Source organism: Prinia subflava, chromosome 6, assembly GCF_021018805.1.
Source record: "Prinia subflava isolate CZ2003 ecotype Zambia chromosome 6, Cam_Psub_1.2, whole genome shotgun sequence".
NCBI classification, from domain to species: Eukaryota; Metazoa; Chordata; class Aves; order Passeriformes; family Cisticolidae; genus Prinia; species Prinia subflava.
Window position 1 is genome coordinate 33,529,184 of NC_086252.1, and position 16,363 is coordinate 33,545,546.

At 44.5% G+C, this 16,363-nt stretch overlaps 1 protein-coding gene across 3 annotated transcripts; it reads left to right on the forward strand.

Moving 5' to 3' along the window:
• The first annotated feature begins 552 nt into the window (after positions 1-552).
• On the forward strand, positions 553-15,017 carry LOC134552373 (histamine N-methyltransferase-like). 3 transcript variants are annotated; one of them, XR_010080845.1, is made up of 8 exons: positions 557-685; positions 1,541-1,849; positions 3,130-3,182; positions 7,222-7,329; positions 10,763-10,893; positions 11,216-11,283; positions 11,427-11,520; positions 13,760-13,782. XR_010080845.1 is itself a non-coding variant. In XM_063400994.1 (7 exons), exons 2-7 carry the CDS (start codon positions 1,713-1,715, stop codon positions 14,113-14,115), a joined length of 879 nt encoding a protein of 292 aa, XP_063257064.1. In that variant the 5' UTR covers positions 553-685; positions 1,653-1,712; the 3' UTR covers positions 14,116-15,017. The 3 variants fall into 3 exon arrangements, 2 of the variants coding, with proteins under 2 accessions (XP_063257064.1, XP_063257063.1); XM_063400994.1 differs by lacking the exon at positions 11,216-11,283 and having other exon boundaries at positions 553-685; positions 1,653-1,849; positions 13,760-15,017; XM_063400993.1 differs by lacking the exon at positions 11,216-11,283 and having other exon boundaries at positions 561-685; positions 13,760-15,017.
• The last annotated feature ends 1,346 nt before the right edge of the window (positions 15,018-16,363 follow it).

The following is a 16,363-nucleotide window of genomic DNA, read 5'->3' on the forward strand; positions in this document are numbered from 1 at the left end:
AGCACATGCTGGAGGAGGTGAATTGTCACCAAGCTTCACCATGGCCCTTCCTGCAGGAACCTTTGGGATGTGAGGAGAGTTGGCCCATGGGCTGCAAAACCAAAACGTGTCACAACTTGGATGTCACCTTTGTCATAGGCAGGGAAGGAAAAGGGGCAAAGCCAAGCAGCTGAGTTGTCATTGGAAAGGGGGCAGGAGAGGAAGCTGGGCAGATGCTCAGCATGAGGGCTGTCCCTAGAAATAATCCCTAGAAATAATCCTCCATGCAGCAGAAAGAGAGTAAGGTGATGGTCAGGCAATGTGGATATATCAGGAAGAAATTGTTCCAAGCCCATCTCTCTGCTGGTGTACAGGGGAGAAGGAGATGGCACCACTGCGTATGACATTCTCATAAACATGTGAGGAAGATGTGGCCTTGATGAGACAGGCATTGGGTGGGTGGAAAAGTGGTTGCACAGATAGAAAATTTGTCAGAAGTTCACTGCCAAAAAGGGAGGTGATGGCAAATACAGACCTGAGCCTGCTGCTTTTGTTTCTGTTCACAGTTTGAAGGAGGGACGAGACTGTGTTATTTGATGTGCAGCTGGGAGGGACTTGAGTGCAACAGAGGCCAGATTGATATTTCAAAGGGATGAGAGAAGCAGTCTGGAAAAAGCCCATGATCTGAATTCCAGCGGTCCTGCTGGTAAGTGAAGGCAGCGGGTGCAGGGTCTCAGTGGAGCCAGGGAAGCCACCCCGGCTGTTCTGGGAGCCAGGAAAACCAGCAGCCAGGAGGGGTTTGTGCTGCACTTCAGCATCAGCGGGGTTTGGCTGGAGACAGTCCAAAGGGAAGTGTAAAAATAACAAGAGATGGCTGGGATGTAACCTCTGCAGGAATACTAGAGGGGATGGTAAGAGACACCGAAGAAATGTGGCACGTCCTTAAACATGGGGCCTGTGAGGAGGGAGAGGGTTCCCCTTTCTCCTTGCCAGGTAGGACAAGATGTGACGAATTTAAACGGCAGTTTAAGAGAGGATAAAGTCATCTTTGTGCACTTTTTAAGGTACAGTTTGACACCTCCCTGGTAACACGCTTTGTCTTCCCCACTCCTGATTCCCTGTAAACCTGGTTTAGCACAACATCTATTCCAGTAGCTCACGTGGCTTTTGTAAATTAGCTACTTAACCCATGGGAATTGTACCATTATCTTCAGAAGAACTAGAAAAATAAAGTGCATTTATGAGGTTTTTATTGTTTTCACCCCAGCATCAGCATTCCCTTTAAGAGCATCAAAAGTTTAAAAAAACAGATAGAGACATCTGCCAGTGTCTCTGGAGATGAGTGTTGCACTTTCTTCTAATCCAGACCCAGCCTTTGGAACCTCTCCATGCCTTCACAAAAGAGAGGATTTTTTTTTTTTTGTACTTAAGAATAATCTAAAGACCCTTTCACTATGTTTAAACAGAGTCCTGTGTCAGCACAGTTTAAAAAATGCTGGCACTTGCTCTGCACAGATTAAAGATGATAAATTACCCTTTGCTGCTTGGACCCCATTTACAGCTTCTATTGCAAGATTGTGCAACACTCCGAGGCAGCAGAGGGGCCGGGACGTGGAGCAAAGTCCGGCTGCAGGCTGGATTTCCCCGTGCAGCACTTTTCATTCCTTCTCCAGCCCGGAGAGCAGAGCTGCAGGGAGCAGCCCGTCCCCTCCTGCACCCTCGGGACGCCCAGCATGGCATCACCCATGAGGAGTTTGCTCGCCGATCCCGACAGATACCTCCGCTCGTTCCGCCTCTTCCTGGAGAGGTCCACGGAGCACCAGAGCATGCGGGAGTTCGTGGAGAGGCAGCTGCCGGCCGTGATAGCGAGGTAACAACGGGGTAACAGCGAGGTAACAGCAGGGTAACAGCGAGGTAACAGCGAGGTAACAGCGGGGTAACAGCAAGGTAACAGCGGGGTAACAGCGAGGTAACAGTGGGGTAACAGCGGGGTAACAGCGGGGTAACAGCGAGATAACAGCGAGGTAACAGCGGGGTAACAGCGAGGTAACAACGGGGTAACAGCGAGGTAATAGCGAGGTAACAGCGGGGTAACAGCGGGGGTAACAGCAGGGTAACAGTGAACTAACAGCGAGGTAACAGTGAGGTAACAGCGAGGTAACAGCGGGGGTAACAGCGAACTAACAGTGAACTAACATCGGGGTAACAGCGAGGTAACAGCGAACTAACAGCGAGCCGAGCCCCCCGGCCTGGAGGACAGCCAGGCCACGGCCCCGCGCTGGGGCTGCCCTCGGGGGCTGCCTGTGAGGGCAGATTGCTGTTCCTGCCCCTGTGCCGGCCTCGGGGGCTGCCTGTGAGGGCAGATTGCTGTTCCTGCCCCTGTGTCCGCCACTGATAGGGCTTGGCTGGAGCTGCCATTGGCACGCACGGCTGGGTGGTGGCTCCCCTGCCCAGCCAGGAGGAGATAAGGCTGCATTGTTTCCTTGCACACAAACACAGCTGGCCCTGAATCGGCTCTGAAATGCAGTAACATGCCACATTCCAGCATCAAACCTGATTGAAAGCAGCTTTCTAAAAGTCATCTTTTCAGGGAATGTTTAGGGTTTCTCTAGGATGGCTGGATCTCGCTTTGTCTGCCAGTGTGTGTCCTTTGCAAGGCTGGCTTGGAGCAAGCAGGCAGCATCAAATCCTGGCTCTGGGGAGGCTCTTCTCAGGACTCAGGGTTTTGTTTGCCAAAGCCTCACTCAGGGATTTTAGGGAGCATTATGCTCTCCCCTCTCCCTCCCTATTTTGCAAAACTTCTACAAATAATTTTAAAGCTGCTGGTCCAGACCCAGAGGGCTCTCTGCCCTTCCTCTGAGCACAGACAGGAGAAGTTGTGCACTTGCTTCTGCTTTTATTCCCTCATAATAAAAGCAAAATGCCACCTCTACAAATTGCCAAAATAATTGGAAATTATGAATATCCAAAGGGAAGAGTTCTGAATCTGATCCGACCTGCCCACTTGCAGGCGTGCCTGTGTACACATAGAGTACATTTGGGTTTTGCCCTGCAAATTTTAGTCCTAATGGGATCTCCAGTGTCTCACATCATGCATGGCACACTCTCCACTGAATAGTTCTCCTAAAATGTATAAATAATGTTTTTCAGTATTGGAGATGGGAAGTCTACAATCAATGTTCTAAGCGTTGGTGGTGGAGCAGGTATGTATGGACTTCAGTAGTGATATGATTTTCTTTTTTTTTTTTTTTTTTTTTTTTTTTTTTTTTTTTTTTTAAGAATAGAGGACTAAAAATTGTGAAAGGAGCAGAATGGGAATCTTTCCTTGATAAGTGATAAGTCAGCTCCAGAGGACAGGTGGTGTTAGTTGGTGTGTGACCACATCCTCTGAAAACAGCCTGTGCCTCCCCACTCTTGTTCCTCTATGTCCTCCACAAAAAACTCACTTTCTACACCATCACTCCTCAAAGGCACAGAGAAGCTTGAAAGGCTCCATAGGGTTTCTACAAAACAAAACAACAAAAAACCCCCACCCAAACAAAAAAACCCTAGCCTCCCCAAAACAAACAACAAAAACCCCCACCCAAACCCCAAACAAATGAATGTCTTTGATTCCCCAGAATATTGCATTTTTTACCTGAATTGCAACTGTTCTCCCCTGTAACTCTTTGAGATAACTCCCATCACTGCTATGTGAGAGCCATGGCTGAGCTCTGCTTTCCCTGAAGGTATTTTCTGACCAGGACCACTGTACTGCTGTCCCACACAAACACTAGAGCTGAGCACAAGCTGCAGAAGAAATCACAAATAATGACCTTTGCTGCTTGGGTAAGAAATCACAAAAAATTACCCTTTGCTTCTTTATCTTAAGTTGACTGAGTGGAAAAACAATACCAGTAAGATCAAGTGGCTTCTTTCCATTAAATTCTTGCCTAAGTGCCCCCATAATTAAAACCTATGTTTCCTTCTCTGCCCATTAAGTCACCACACTTAAATTTTATATGAACAGTTAATCTAGTTTAAATGCTGTAGTCATACCATCGCCAAAGACTAACCTCAGTTTTGTCAATCTCTTCTCTACAGAGTAATTGTATGTAAATGGTGGGCATTAGTTATGAATCAGACTGTGTGACAGAGCAGGAACATTGCTCTCCAAAGGAAACCATTCTTCCAAAGAAAAAGAAAGACAGGAAAGAAGGGAAGAGAGAAAGAGAGAGAGAAAGAGAGAGAGAAAGAGAGAAGGGAAGAAAGAGAAAGGGAGAAAGAGAGGAAAGGGAGAAACTGATGAAAGAAAGAGAGAGGAAGAGAGGAAGGGAGGAAGGGAGGAAGGGAGGAAGGGAGGAAGGGAGGAAGGGAGGAAGGAAGAGAGAGAAAGAGAGAGAGAAAGAGAAAGAGAGAGAGAAAGAAAGAAAGAGAGAAAGAGAGAAAGAGAGAAAGAGAGAAAGAGAGAAAGAGAGAAAGAGAGAGAGAAGAGAGAGAAGAGAGAAAGAGAGAAAGAAAGAGAAAGAGAGAAAGAGAGAGAAAGAGAGAAAGAGAGAAAGAGAGAAAGAAAGAGAAAGAAAGAGAGAAAGAGAGAAAGAAAGAGAAAGAGAGAAAGAGAGAGAGAGAGAGAGAGAAAGAGAGAAAGAGAGAAAGAGAGAAAGAGAGAAAGAGAGAAAGAGAGAAAGAGAGAAAGAAAGAAAGAAAGAAAGAAAGAAAGAAAGAAAGAAAGAAAGAAAGAAAGAAAGAAAGAAAGAAAGAAAGAAAGAAAGAAAGAAAGAAAGAAAGAAAGAAAGAAAGAAAGAAAGAAAGAAAGAAAGAAAGAAAGAAAGAAAGAAAGAAAGAAAGAAAGAAAGAAAGAAAGAAAGAAAGAAAGAAAGAAAGAAAGAAAGAAAGAAAGAAAGAAAGAAAGAAAAGAAAGAAAAGAAAGAGTTTTTAACAGGAACACTTTACTTAGTGAGGTCCTTCAGTCCCTGGCCAGACACAGTCCAGCTTGCCATTAATCATTAATGGGTAGGCAAAGCTCACTTTGTGATGTAAAAAATCCCCAAATCACCCACCCCCATCTGCTCACTGGTCTGTTCTAACCACGGTCCTGCGAGGTCAGGAGGGAGCCGATTCCCAGACCCCTCCAGCCCATCCTTGCCGGTGTGGGAGGGCAGTGAAGGAGCCTGCCCGGACCTCTGCCCTGGGGTTCACACGGAGGAAAGCAAAGGAAAGCAAAGGAAAGCAAAGGAAAGCAGAGGAAAGTTTCCTCTGCGCTTCCCCACCTCGGGAGAAGCCATTAACTGCGGCATCCTGTCCCATCACACCGCCCCGCCACCGCCGCCTGATTAAATTCACACTCCAGCGCGCCGCACTCTGTACCTTTAAAAACCATAAAAGTCATCAGCGCTGCTATAAAGTAGCAACTGGGCCATAAACTATCCCGTTACGTAAAATGTTTAATTAGAAACTTAATGGCGAACATAGTGGTAGCCTTTAAAAGGTAATTGTGTTGGAGAGTTTAAATAATTCGGATAGCCTAATTGCCAAATTGTTGATAATGCAAGCTGCCACCGATCTGACTGTAAAATGCCTCGGGACACTTGTTTGCATATAAAAGAGCTAAGTGAAGCCAGTTAAGGCTGTGGATTAAATTATGAATCAAAGGGGTGGGTATTTTGGTTAAAAACAGTACAAGGGTGATTTGGCCACACAAGAGCAGAAGGGAATATATTAACCTATCTGCATATGGAACAAAATTCCAGTTTTACCTTTTTTAATTTTTTTTTTTTTAATCAGGACCTCCACAGCTGTTTCAAATGACTAAATCGTTTTATGGAAAGCTGATAAAGCAACCAAAAATCAAACTATTGCAGTAATTCATTACAACTTCTGTGTTCCCAAATTTTACCATGGCAGACTACAGAGTACAGAGCTTGCAGCGACAGCAAAGCTGCAGCTATTTCTGCTGCCTCAGAAGTTCAACTTCCTCAAAGAATGTGCTTCCAGAAATGCCATGTGAATGTTGGTGTTGCTGGTTGCTTTAAGAAAGACATGTAGGTCTGAAAAAAATGCAAGCCTTCCTCACTTTGTATATTATATCCTCTGGGCACTATTGAGCAATTTAGTGCCCAGTGTTTTCCTTTTGTTCCTCAAATACTCTGCGTGATGGAGCTCATGTTAAAGTGGTGGGAGGCCAGGGGCTCTGAAAATGATGAGGGTGGGCAGAGGCTGTGCCTCCTCCTTCCACAGCCCCTCAGCAGGGGCCTGTCTGCCCATCAGGGTGGTCTTCCATTCCATAACTTTGCTGGGTGGCCTTCCATTCAGTACAAAACTATGTTCATTTGTAGGGAATTTTATAACATGGAGTTTTGTGCAAGCACAAGTAAATCTTCCAGGACAAAGCTCAATATTTACTTGTAACACGACCCCTGGATCTATTATTCACTGCAGTTACCATCTGTTTCACTCTTTCTTACCTTAATTTATTCTGCTGTTATTTTTTCCACCTAAAATCTATCCAAGCACAATAAGAAGAGGTTGGAAAAAGTTGAGCAAGCCAGGGGGATATTGTCCCTGGACCCATGCCTGAGTCAGAAATATCACCCCCCTGAGTTTCCTCCACTGCAGATGGGTGAGATGGCTGGGAACGATGGAGCTATTTTTAAATGTTGAAATCTTGGCTCTACCGGTACCTCCACCAATAAAATAATTACAGTTGGCCTGAGCAGTGTTTGGAGAGAACTCCTCCTCAACAAAAACATGAAATACAGTCATCTCTGAGCTATTCTGTAAACAAGGGATAGCTAAACACAAACGGTATGTGCTTTATTCATCATTCTTTTGGGAAAAGTCACAGGACACTAAAGACAAACAGATATGAATATTGTCTCTGACTCCAGTGTAAACACATATTCCCTTTCCCTCCCCCCACGGCCTTGTAACCAGTGAGGTGCCTGGTTAAAATTGCTCCTACTGACTCCTGAGAAATCCTGCCAAGTTTGCTGGTGACTTGGAACCATCAGAACTGGCACCATGAGCGTCGTGCAGGATCTCCCCCTCGAGGTTAGACCATGTCCAGAAAGAAAGAGGTCAAGCATGACTGTGTCTGCTTTTCCCTTGGCCCGGGTAGTGCCAGTCACAGAGGACAAATGAAGAGAGTTGGGACTAATATTTACATTTTCTCAACTCCTAGAGCTCAATCTTCAGTTACAACCTACTGAGAATGCAAAGCGAGCTTTGTTTTCATTCTCTATTTTGTGTCTCCTGCTTCTTTAGGTGAGATGGACTTGCAGATCCTCTCAAAAATACGAGCCAGGTATCCTGAGGTCACCATCAACAATGATGTGATAGAGCCAAGTGCTGACCAAATCTCCAAGTACAAAGGTATTTTTACATTAAATAAATTAAATCAAATCTCCAAGTACAAAGGTATTTTCACATGAAATATATTAAATTTACATTAATTATTTCACATGCATTAAAAAGTGTTGTAATGTGGGTGACCCTATGTTCAAATGCCTTCTTTTCAGAACTGTCTCTTAAAAGTTAAAAAATTCAAAATTTCGTGCCTTTTTCTGCCAGCATTGCTGCTCAGCAGTGTTCACTCTCATTAAAATCTTAGTCTCTCACACTGCAAAGAGCTCTGCATGGCAAATGCTGGGCTAGACAGACTTGAAAAGCTAAACAAGGTGGGGAGTGATGGGTGATTGTATGGGAATAGAGTGAAATCCCTGCATTTCAGAAAGTTTTTCTACTTCAACTTGTGTTGAATCAGGATCCTTCCTCAGCATCAAAGGGAAAATTTTAGTGTCTCATGGTAATTCTCTCACATCTTAAAAATCGTTTCCAACAAATAACTAAACCTCACGGTGGGGCACTGTATTAGTTACCAGGCTTTGAATGAGGAAACACGGAAAGGAAAGCAGCAGTGACAGGAAAGGAAATACAAAATTTGCCGTGTGCTCTGGGGCTCAGAGCTCCTTTCCTTCCCCCAGCCCAAAGGTCTAGGCAGCATTCATGAAGAAAGGGAATCATTTCCCGAGGAGGATTGAGTATTAACGAGGGTACTTTGATCAAATTTCCCTACAAAGTGAGCATTAAATAGCAGCAGTTTGATTATGGCCGGATTAGCGCCTGGCAGGATTCACCTGGCAGGTGACGGAGGTGACACCAGCCCTGGGCAGAGCACACCTCCGGCTGCTGCACGGGTGTGACAGCAATGAATGAGCCTCGTCACCAGAGTCTCTGGCTGGAAACGCTCCAAACCACAGTAAATACCGGGCTGTAAAACCACACTGTAAATCTCCAATCTTGCTCTTGCTTAAGTCCTTAAAAATGAAACATTCCCAGTGTGAATCAGCTTGTGGAAGTCAAAGGGGGGGGAAAAAAAGCAACAATCCCTTTCTCCCTACAGTGAGGTACCTCAGAATCACTGGAAGCACCAAAGGCTCCCAGGAAAAAACTATTTTTTTTACATCTTTCTCAATTTAACACAGACCTGATCTTTTAAAACATGCCTTGTGCAAAATCCCCAGAGCTTTGATGTTGCTGCAGGCTGAAATGGTGAAGGGTGGGCAACACAGCATCTTCGCTTTTATAAGACAGTTTGTGCACTTGAACAAAGAATTTCTGTCCTGTCTGGGCTGGACTGGACTGGATTTGCTCTGAATCTTCCCAGTGATCTCACCATCTACCACCAATTAACAGGCAGTCCTATCCTACTGCACTGAGTTTCTTTCCAGAAGAAAGTTAAAGAAAATATAAAATGTTGTCCTTATTTTAAGTTTTATGCTAAACTAGAAATTAAATATTCATCTGAATTTCTTTCTTCAAACTCTCTTATTTGGTAATTAATCATGTCCCCAGTAGGTACCATTAATTAGGTTTCTGAGGCCCAAGATTTTCTGTAGAGAATTAGAAACATTATCTGCACCTCTGAGGATTCAGTAGTTATGTTTTCTGCCACACCAAACGCTTTCTCCGTGGGAAGGAGAAGCCAAGCTCACGAAAGGAACTCCCTGCTGGGATGTGCAGTGATGACAAGCTGAGGTTTCTCTTAGGCTGTGGCATGCCATGGAGGCTTTCCTCAAAAGCTGTGAGCTTTCCTTCGCTCCTGGTGGAATCCCTTGGTGGCCATGGTTGGAGTGTTGGTGGCCCCACAACTGAGCAGCATCACCAGTGCAGAGCTGCAGGCAGCCCAGTTGTGATGGCACCATCAGGTGCACAACCTGGGAAAAGGACCTGGGGTGAACCCAGGGGAAAAGGCAGGAAAACTTTAAACAATGGCTTCAGATGAATATTTAGGCAGAAGTTTACCATAATCCCATAATGAATTTGCACTTCCTAGAATCTGGACTTTGAAGGCCCAGCCGGGAAAGCAATTTATTTTTCTTCCCAGCTCCTCCTTGCAGACAGACCAGCAATTAAACCGATTTAAGATTGCCCCAGATTATTGGTGAGGGGACAGGAGCTGCTTCTGAGTTTAGAACAGCAAATTCAGTCTGAACTGCCAGTGCTGGGGCCAGTGACTGATAAATGGGAGCTAAGAGAGTAACAGTGGCAGCATCTGAAAGGGGTGGCCCATTTCCAGCCACAGAAGAGAGGAGATAAGCACTGATGGAGCATTTCTCATCTGCCTGACAGGGATGTGTCCAGATCAGAGCCCCAAAGGAGAAACACTGTCCTTAGTGGTGTAGAGGCACTGGTCTTAGCAAACTGTGCTGTTCTGAACATGTGTTCTGTAGCTAAGGCTCAGCCTGCCTCTGGGCCATGTAAGTTTTAAATTGATGCTAACTCCAGTGAAGCACAGGAACTGAATCAGGGCCTGCTTTGTCCTGGAGCTATCCCGAGCACCAGGCAGCAAGGCAGTGAGATGAGCTCCATATGCCAGCAGATGGACGTTAGTATTCCAGCATCCTCTACATTATGAAATTATCTCTCTGCTCCCATAAAAACAAAAAAGGAAATGCAGCCATGAGCCAGGCCCTCAGTGTAACTTATTCTTTGAATCCACTTCTCCAGATTTCTGTTTTTCTCAGTTGCTGATGTGCATTGTATTGAGGTCTGAAGACACACCATGTGTCACTCTTTAAAGCTCTTTGCTTTAAAACACTGTCATGCCTTTTGCCTGAAGCAGCTGGTCAGAACCTGTGGGCTTCTGAAAAATTGTGTCAACACAGAGGCAGCTGAATGTCAAGAGATGGGTCCTTGCATTTGGAACAAAGCTTCTTCCCCCTCCTACCGTCCCAGTTACACAAATTTAGAAGAAGACATTCACTTTCTCTGCCCTTCTCAACCTTTCAGTTGTGCTTGTCTTCTCAAGAAACCCCTGCTTTGATCCATCCTTGAGCACCTGTTTTTACTTGGGGAATTTCCTGCACCATGGCCTGACCCCTGCTCAGCCATGTGGGTTTTGTGTGGCACATGAGTGCTGGGGCCAGCAGTCCTTCCATTCACCATGAAATGTGCTGCTCGTGGCCTCGGAACAATTCCTGCCAGTCAACATCTTTTAATTCAGCTTGAGCCAGTCATGGGGAAGAAATTACTTTTGTTTTTTTAGCTCAGGTAAACACCAGAGTAACCCAAACAAGGGAGCAAAGGGAAGGCATCAGACTCTCTTAGGATTTTGTCCTATAAAGCCCTCTACAGCCTTCTCCTCACATATGGGCTCAAGGTTTTAGATATTCCACTGTTGTGTTAAACTGGTACCAAAACTCTCTACCTAAATATGGCTTTTGGATTTATTAAAGCTCTGAGTGGGTATCAGCCCCATATTTACAATTAAGATAACTCTGTCCTGCCTTCTCCTCTATTTCAGAGCGTGTGGCTCAGGCATCAAACCTCGAGAAAATAAAGTTTACCTGGCACAGGGAGACAGCTTATGAATATGAAAGTCGAATGAATGCAGAAAAGAAGACTGAAAAATGGGACTTCATTCACATGATCCAGGTAAGAATCTGTGCAAAGTAAATGTTGTCAAACACTCAGCTGTTAAAAGTATGCATGAAGTATGTGACCTCATTATCCACATAGGGGAAGAAAGGTGAGTTTACTTCCCAGTCGTTTGAAGTGCTTTAGCATAAATGAACTGCAGAAATGAAAAGCAGCTTTGAGCACAGTAGTCCTATTAACCAGGCTGTGGGTGGCAGTCAACTAAGAATACATTTTAGCTCGTGTCTTCAAAAGCTCCTTGTCCTCTCCGTGAAATTGCCTTTGTATTTCCAAGTTCACTGGAGCTTTCACTGAAGAAAGGCAAATCTCTTTATCTCAGGTTAATGAATGAACATGAGCTGGGTCCTGGCGGTGCCAGAGAGCAGGCAGGGCATGACAGCGCTGAAGGTGAGCCCACACCTTCCTAATGTGCCCCATTGTCCCTGCTTTTCTGTCAGCATTGCCCCCATTTGGTCCCTTTTAACAGTGGTACAGCTATAACAGTCACCAGGATGGCGCTGCATGTCTCTAAGCATCTCTGCTTTTTCCAGATGCTCTATTATGTGAAAGATGTCCCTGCAACTATCCGGTATTTCCACAGCCTCCTGGAATCGCAGGCCAAGCTCCTCATTATCCTGGTGTCAGGTGAGAGCTGCTCCACCAGCACTGCTCAGTCAGGAAGGGGCTGTGAGGGGCTTTGGGGTTTCTGTGTGCAGCACAGGCCATGGAGGGGAACAGACATCCCCTGAAACCTGCACACTGTGTCTGTGTGGATTTGTGACCCAAACCCCCATCTCATGGGCACAAAACATCTTTCTCTGCCCTTCCACATCCTACAGCCTGTCCAGGGGCCCTGCAGCAGGAGAGACTCCATCCTGCAGCTCTCACTGACAGGAGCCCCTTCAGCCTCTGCTGTTTGCTGGAAAAGGCTTTCCAGGCTGGGCACTGCATTTTCTCCCTCCCAGAGACTTGTGGCATTAAGCAAACAGCTACGGCGGGGCTCAGAAGTGCCATACAGCAGGTGTTGGAGCACATATGGTTCATTTTCTTTTCAAACTGCCCATTTCCTTAATATCATCATTTTGGGTACAAAACAACGTTCTCGGGCTGTTTCAGATCTCATAGAGATGCTCTGGTCAATCCAGCAGGAAAATGTTGGAGCAGAGTAAAGGACAACCTTTTAATACTGTGGGAAAGGTATGGCGCAGACAGTGCAATGGTGGAGTTTAATTTGACTCCAGGAAACCTTTAATTTGCCTCAAAAGCTATGGAAATTTCAGCTGTGTAAACAGTCACATCTAACAACTCTGAAAGGTATGTTAAGCATTATTTGTTCAGAGGTTTAAGCTTAATTTCTCATTGAATTTGCCCATGTCTGCAAACGTGATGAGGTTCCTTTTACTTTATTCATGAAGGATCCACTATGGAGTGACACTTCTGACCTGAATTTATTTAACTACATTTTTTCCCCAAATGTTGTTGGTTTGAAGTGTTTTCAAGCAGTTTACAACAAGAAATCTGTGTTTAAAATTATATTTAAAAACCTGTTTGTCGTCTTTGGCTGAATGAGAATAGATCGTAATATCAGACTATTGCTGATTACCTGCATATAGTTAATTAAAACTCTTTTCCAGTTGCTTAACCTGTCCCTTTGGATATTCATAAAATGTGAATATAGGAAATAATGTGTGCCTATTCAAAATTAAAATGATTAAAGTTCTGAGTTCATGAAAAGTATTTGAAGTCCTCCCTGGGCCAGATGACTGTGTGTTTTCTGATGGAGCAGAAATTGCTGGGGGCAACAAAAAAGTGGAAGAGAGGAGCAGGACTCAGAATAGCAGAGAGGAAAGGAAGGGGAAAACCTTAAGGAAAACAAGAGAATACAGAGGGGAAGGAAGTGCCACAAAAAATGAGCACTGAACAAAAGGAGTTACTGAAAGATCATCAGAACAAAGCTCATTTCACACAAGGTAATGTCAGCTCCAAGGCAAACACATCGGGGTGAGTTTGGTAAAAGGCAGCCTGGGAGCAGGGTTGGGAGGACAGGGCTGGGGGCAGTCAGTGGAGGCTGCAATCCCTCCTGCTCCGGGAGAGCAGGACGGGCAGGGGCTGCGGATCTCCTGACACCGCCTTGCAAACAAAAGCAGCGCCATATGCCGAGCCTTCCGAGAGCCATTAGAATAATGCTGCGTTCAGGTAGGGGATAATTGCTCCGCTCCGAGATGGCACCGAGTCACACTACACTGACACCAGCACATTTCCTGCAATTACTGCTCTGCGTTCGATTGCCACCGGGTGAAAGAAAATATTATACCCTCTCTTCTAAACACCGAATTGTTTATTTGGCTATAAGGAACTGTTTGCAGATAAAGCAACTGCAAAACCACGAGTTACTGGTTTTAGTACCGAGAGAGAGTTATTGTAACTTCCAAGAGCTGCTCATTAGGCTCAAAGTTATTTTCATCCTGTCCAGTCATTCTGAGTAATCCTAAAGATTACTTATAGTAGAAACACTGAATCAGAGATCCAGGTTGGGGGAAAACAAGGATGTGAAGATGTATGTGGGGACTTTACAACTTACCCAGCTGGTTTGCTTTATAAAATGTCTCTTGAGAAGAGGTAACAACTGTGAACTGCTCTGGCCTCAGCTGGAGGCTCAAGGAGGAGTATCAGGGTAGGTGCCTGTCCACTCCTGCAGCCCCCAAATCTGAGGAACAGAAGAAGAAGGGAGGCAGCCAACTCCACCATGCCCCAGGACATGTCCCAGCTCTGGAGAGATCCCACTTTCATTGATGACAACTGCTAAAAACTCAGCCAATCAAAACTGCTTTCAAACGGTGTTTTTCCTGAACTCTGAGTGTTTTTCTGGTGGTTTATCTCTTAGGAAAGAGCGGCTGGGAAACGCTGTGGAAGAAGTATGGGTCTTCCTTCCCTCTGGATGATCTTTGCTCTTATGTTTCCTCTGCTGATTTGCCAAGGATGCTGGATGCAGCTGGGTTGAAGTACCAGCTCTACGAGCTCCCATCCCACATGGACATAACGAGCTGCTTTATTGAAGGGGACAAAGATGGGGAGCTCCTGCTGGATTTCCTGACAGAAACACTTGACTTTGCTAAAACTGCCCCTGCTGAACTAAAGCGTCAGGTAATGGAAGAGTTAAGAAACCCTGGATGCAGTCAAATCAGAGATGGGAAGGTGTTTTTCAATAACAACCTGGGTGTAATAGTGATTGAGCCATGAGCTAACCTCTTCTGCTTGATCCAAGGCAAAGAGATACAAACTGTTAACAGCTGAAATGCATTTTTTCATCTTTTATAAATGGCTTAATTTACTTCAGCACTAATAATAATTTTTAGAGCTTGTTAAGAAATCAGTGTTAACATATGTTGTTATAAGCAAGCTTTAATACTTGATTAATTCTACACTAATCTACGAATGTATAACTCACTAGGTAGTAAATTATGCTGTATCATACAGATGTTGTGTAATCAGCTATAACTCAGACCATCCACCCAGGCACTGCAGAAACCTAACCCTTTCCTAAGGAATAATCCAGAACTACATGGGGTTCCACCATCTTCATTTAAAAACTCTCTACAGACTAAATAAGCAGATTGCAACTTCTCGATGCAGCTCAGGAGTGCAGGTTCAGAATGACCAACCATTGGGTGGATCCTTGATGGGGTTTCTTCAGCTTGTGACTTGAAATCTCATACCTGCAGTGGTATGAGAAAGTGGCCTTGCACCTGCACGTTCAATGGTTGCCTGCTGCTGCCCCTGCAGGCATCTCCATTTAATGGCACTGCTTCCCCTTTCTGTGTTTTTATTTTGTGATGATGCATCTGCAGACATTTGTGTGCCAGGTCCACAGTGGCACTACAAGAGGGAAACAAGGGAAGATGGTTGAGGCACAGGATTGGTAACAACTGCCCTGGAGAGGTGGATTTCAGTGGTGAGCCCTGATGCAAAAAGTCTTTGTTAGGAATCAGCTGCTGCAGCCACACAGACCTTTTTTTGTATTTTTAATTAACCAAAAAATGCTTCTGGTCCCAGCCCTCCCCTGGCTTGGCAGCCAGGGTCAGAAGTGGCCTGTGAGCTTTGTAACAAGGAAAATGTAAGAATAAATTCTGATACCAAAATAACTGGTTCCAGTAGCTTTTTTTTTTGTTTGTTTTGTTTTGTTTTGTTTTTGTTTTTGTTTTTTTGTTTTTTTGTTTTCTTCATTTTCAGTGGCGTTGTGTCAGGTAAATCTGTTCACTCTACAGGGTATTCAGCAAGAAGGGGTTTCACCTCAGCCCCTTCTCCACGTGAGGCTGTTGTGGTTGATGCATTTGTTTTGCTAAATGATTTTATAGTTTTCAGAACTGCTTTCTCTCTACAAGGCACAATACATAGTGGGATACAATGGAGTCGCTTGACTGGATTTAACAGCCTGAATACTTGATTTATCCCCTGAGACAGGTGCGATTTCTGCCATTGAAATAATTTGATTCAGTGTTGAAATGGTTTACTTTAGGTAATAGTTTAGCTGTGAGGATTTATCTTTTAGTTTTGCACACACATTTCTGATACAATATAGATTATTAATGATTTGAAGCAATTTCAAGAGATCATATTGGGCTTAATAGCTGTTTACATTTATTTTAGGGCAAGTTATTTGAAACACAAACTCCTCCTGGGGCTCAAATATTAATTCTGGTGGAATTTAGAATGTTTCCACAATAATCCTCTGTTGGACAGAACAAAATCTATTAGCACTTTACCCAGTTCTGTGCACAGGCTCCTGCATTTAGAAGACCTCAGTATATCTGTGAGCTGCTGTGGTCACACGCCAGAGCAAGCAAGAAAGAAAATCTCTCATTAGAACAGATTGCTGCACGCATTTCTAATGGGAAACAAATTAAAGTTACATTTATTCTCGTGGCTCTTTTGGGCTGTCAGTGACCTTTCCTAAATGGTGCTTGCAAAGCAGGTGACTGCTGAACATTGCCACATCAACCCTGACAGGGGTGAGATATCTCAGGGAGCCACAGAAATGCCAGAACAACCCCAAAAAGCACTAGTCCAGCAACAAAACCAAGCTATAAGATGCCCTTGCAGATCCTGCTGTTTTATTGTTCATCAGACTTAAAAAAAACCCACAAAAAAACTCCCAAACCCACCACAAAATGAGAAAAAGCAGTTTTAGCAGGAGCAGGCTTGTTCTGAAAATATGGGAGAGAGCTGGAAAGACAAGAAGCAGCAGGGCTGATCTGGACAGAACAGAGGAGGATTTGACCACACTCACACAAAAATATTCAGTGTGAATGCACAGAGAGCTTCTTCCCCTTTTTTTACTTCTGAGAAGAATTTCATTAAAAACTGGGGAGCGGGGAAATACAGTAAACTCCATTCTGTACCTTGCAACAGCTTGTGTTAAGGGGCTGGGGGAAAACTAAATCAGCAGAGCTCCCTTAAGGGATAAATTAGTTTTAATTTTAAATTTGTA

Excerpts from the sequence above, each read along its gene's own strand:
- LOC134552373 (XM_063400994.1), top strand. The coding sequence starts at position 1,713 with ATGGCATCACCCATGAGGAGTTTGCTCGCCGATCCCGACAGATACCTC. Across the intron at positions 7,330-10,762 it reads CCAAATCTCCAAGTACAAAG|AGCGTGTGGCTCAGGCATCA; the intron begins GTATTTTTACAT and ends CCTCTATTTCAG. Across the intron at positions 10,894-11,426 it reads ACTTCATTCACATGATCCAG|ATGCTCTATTATGTGAAAGA; the intron begins GTAAGAATCTGT and ends TGCTTTTTCCAG.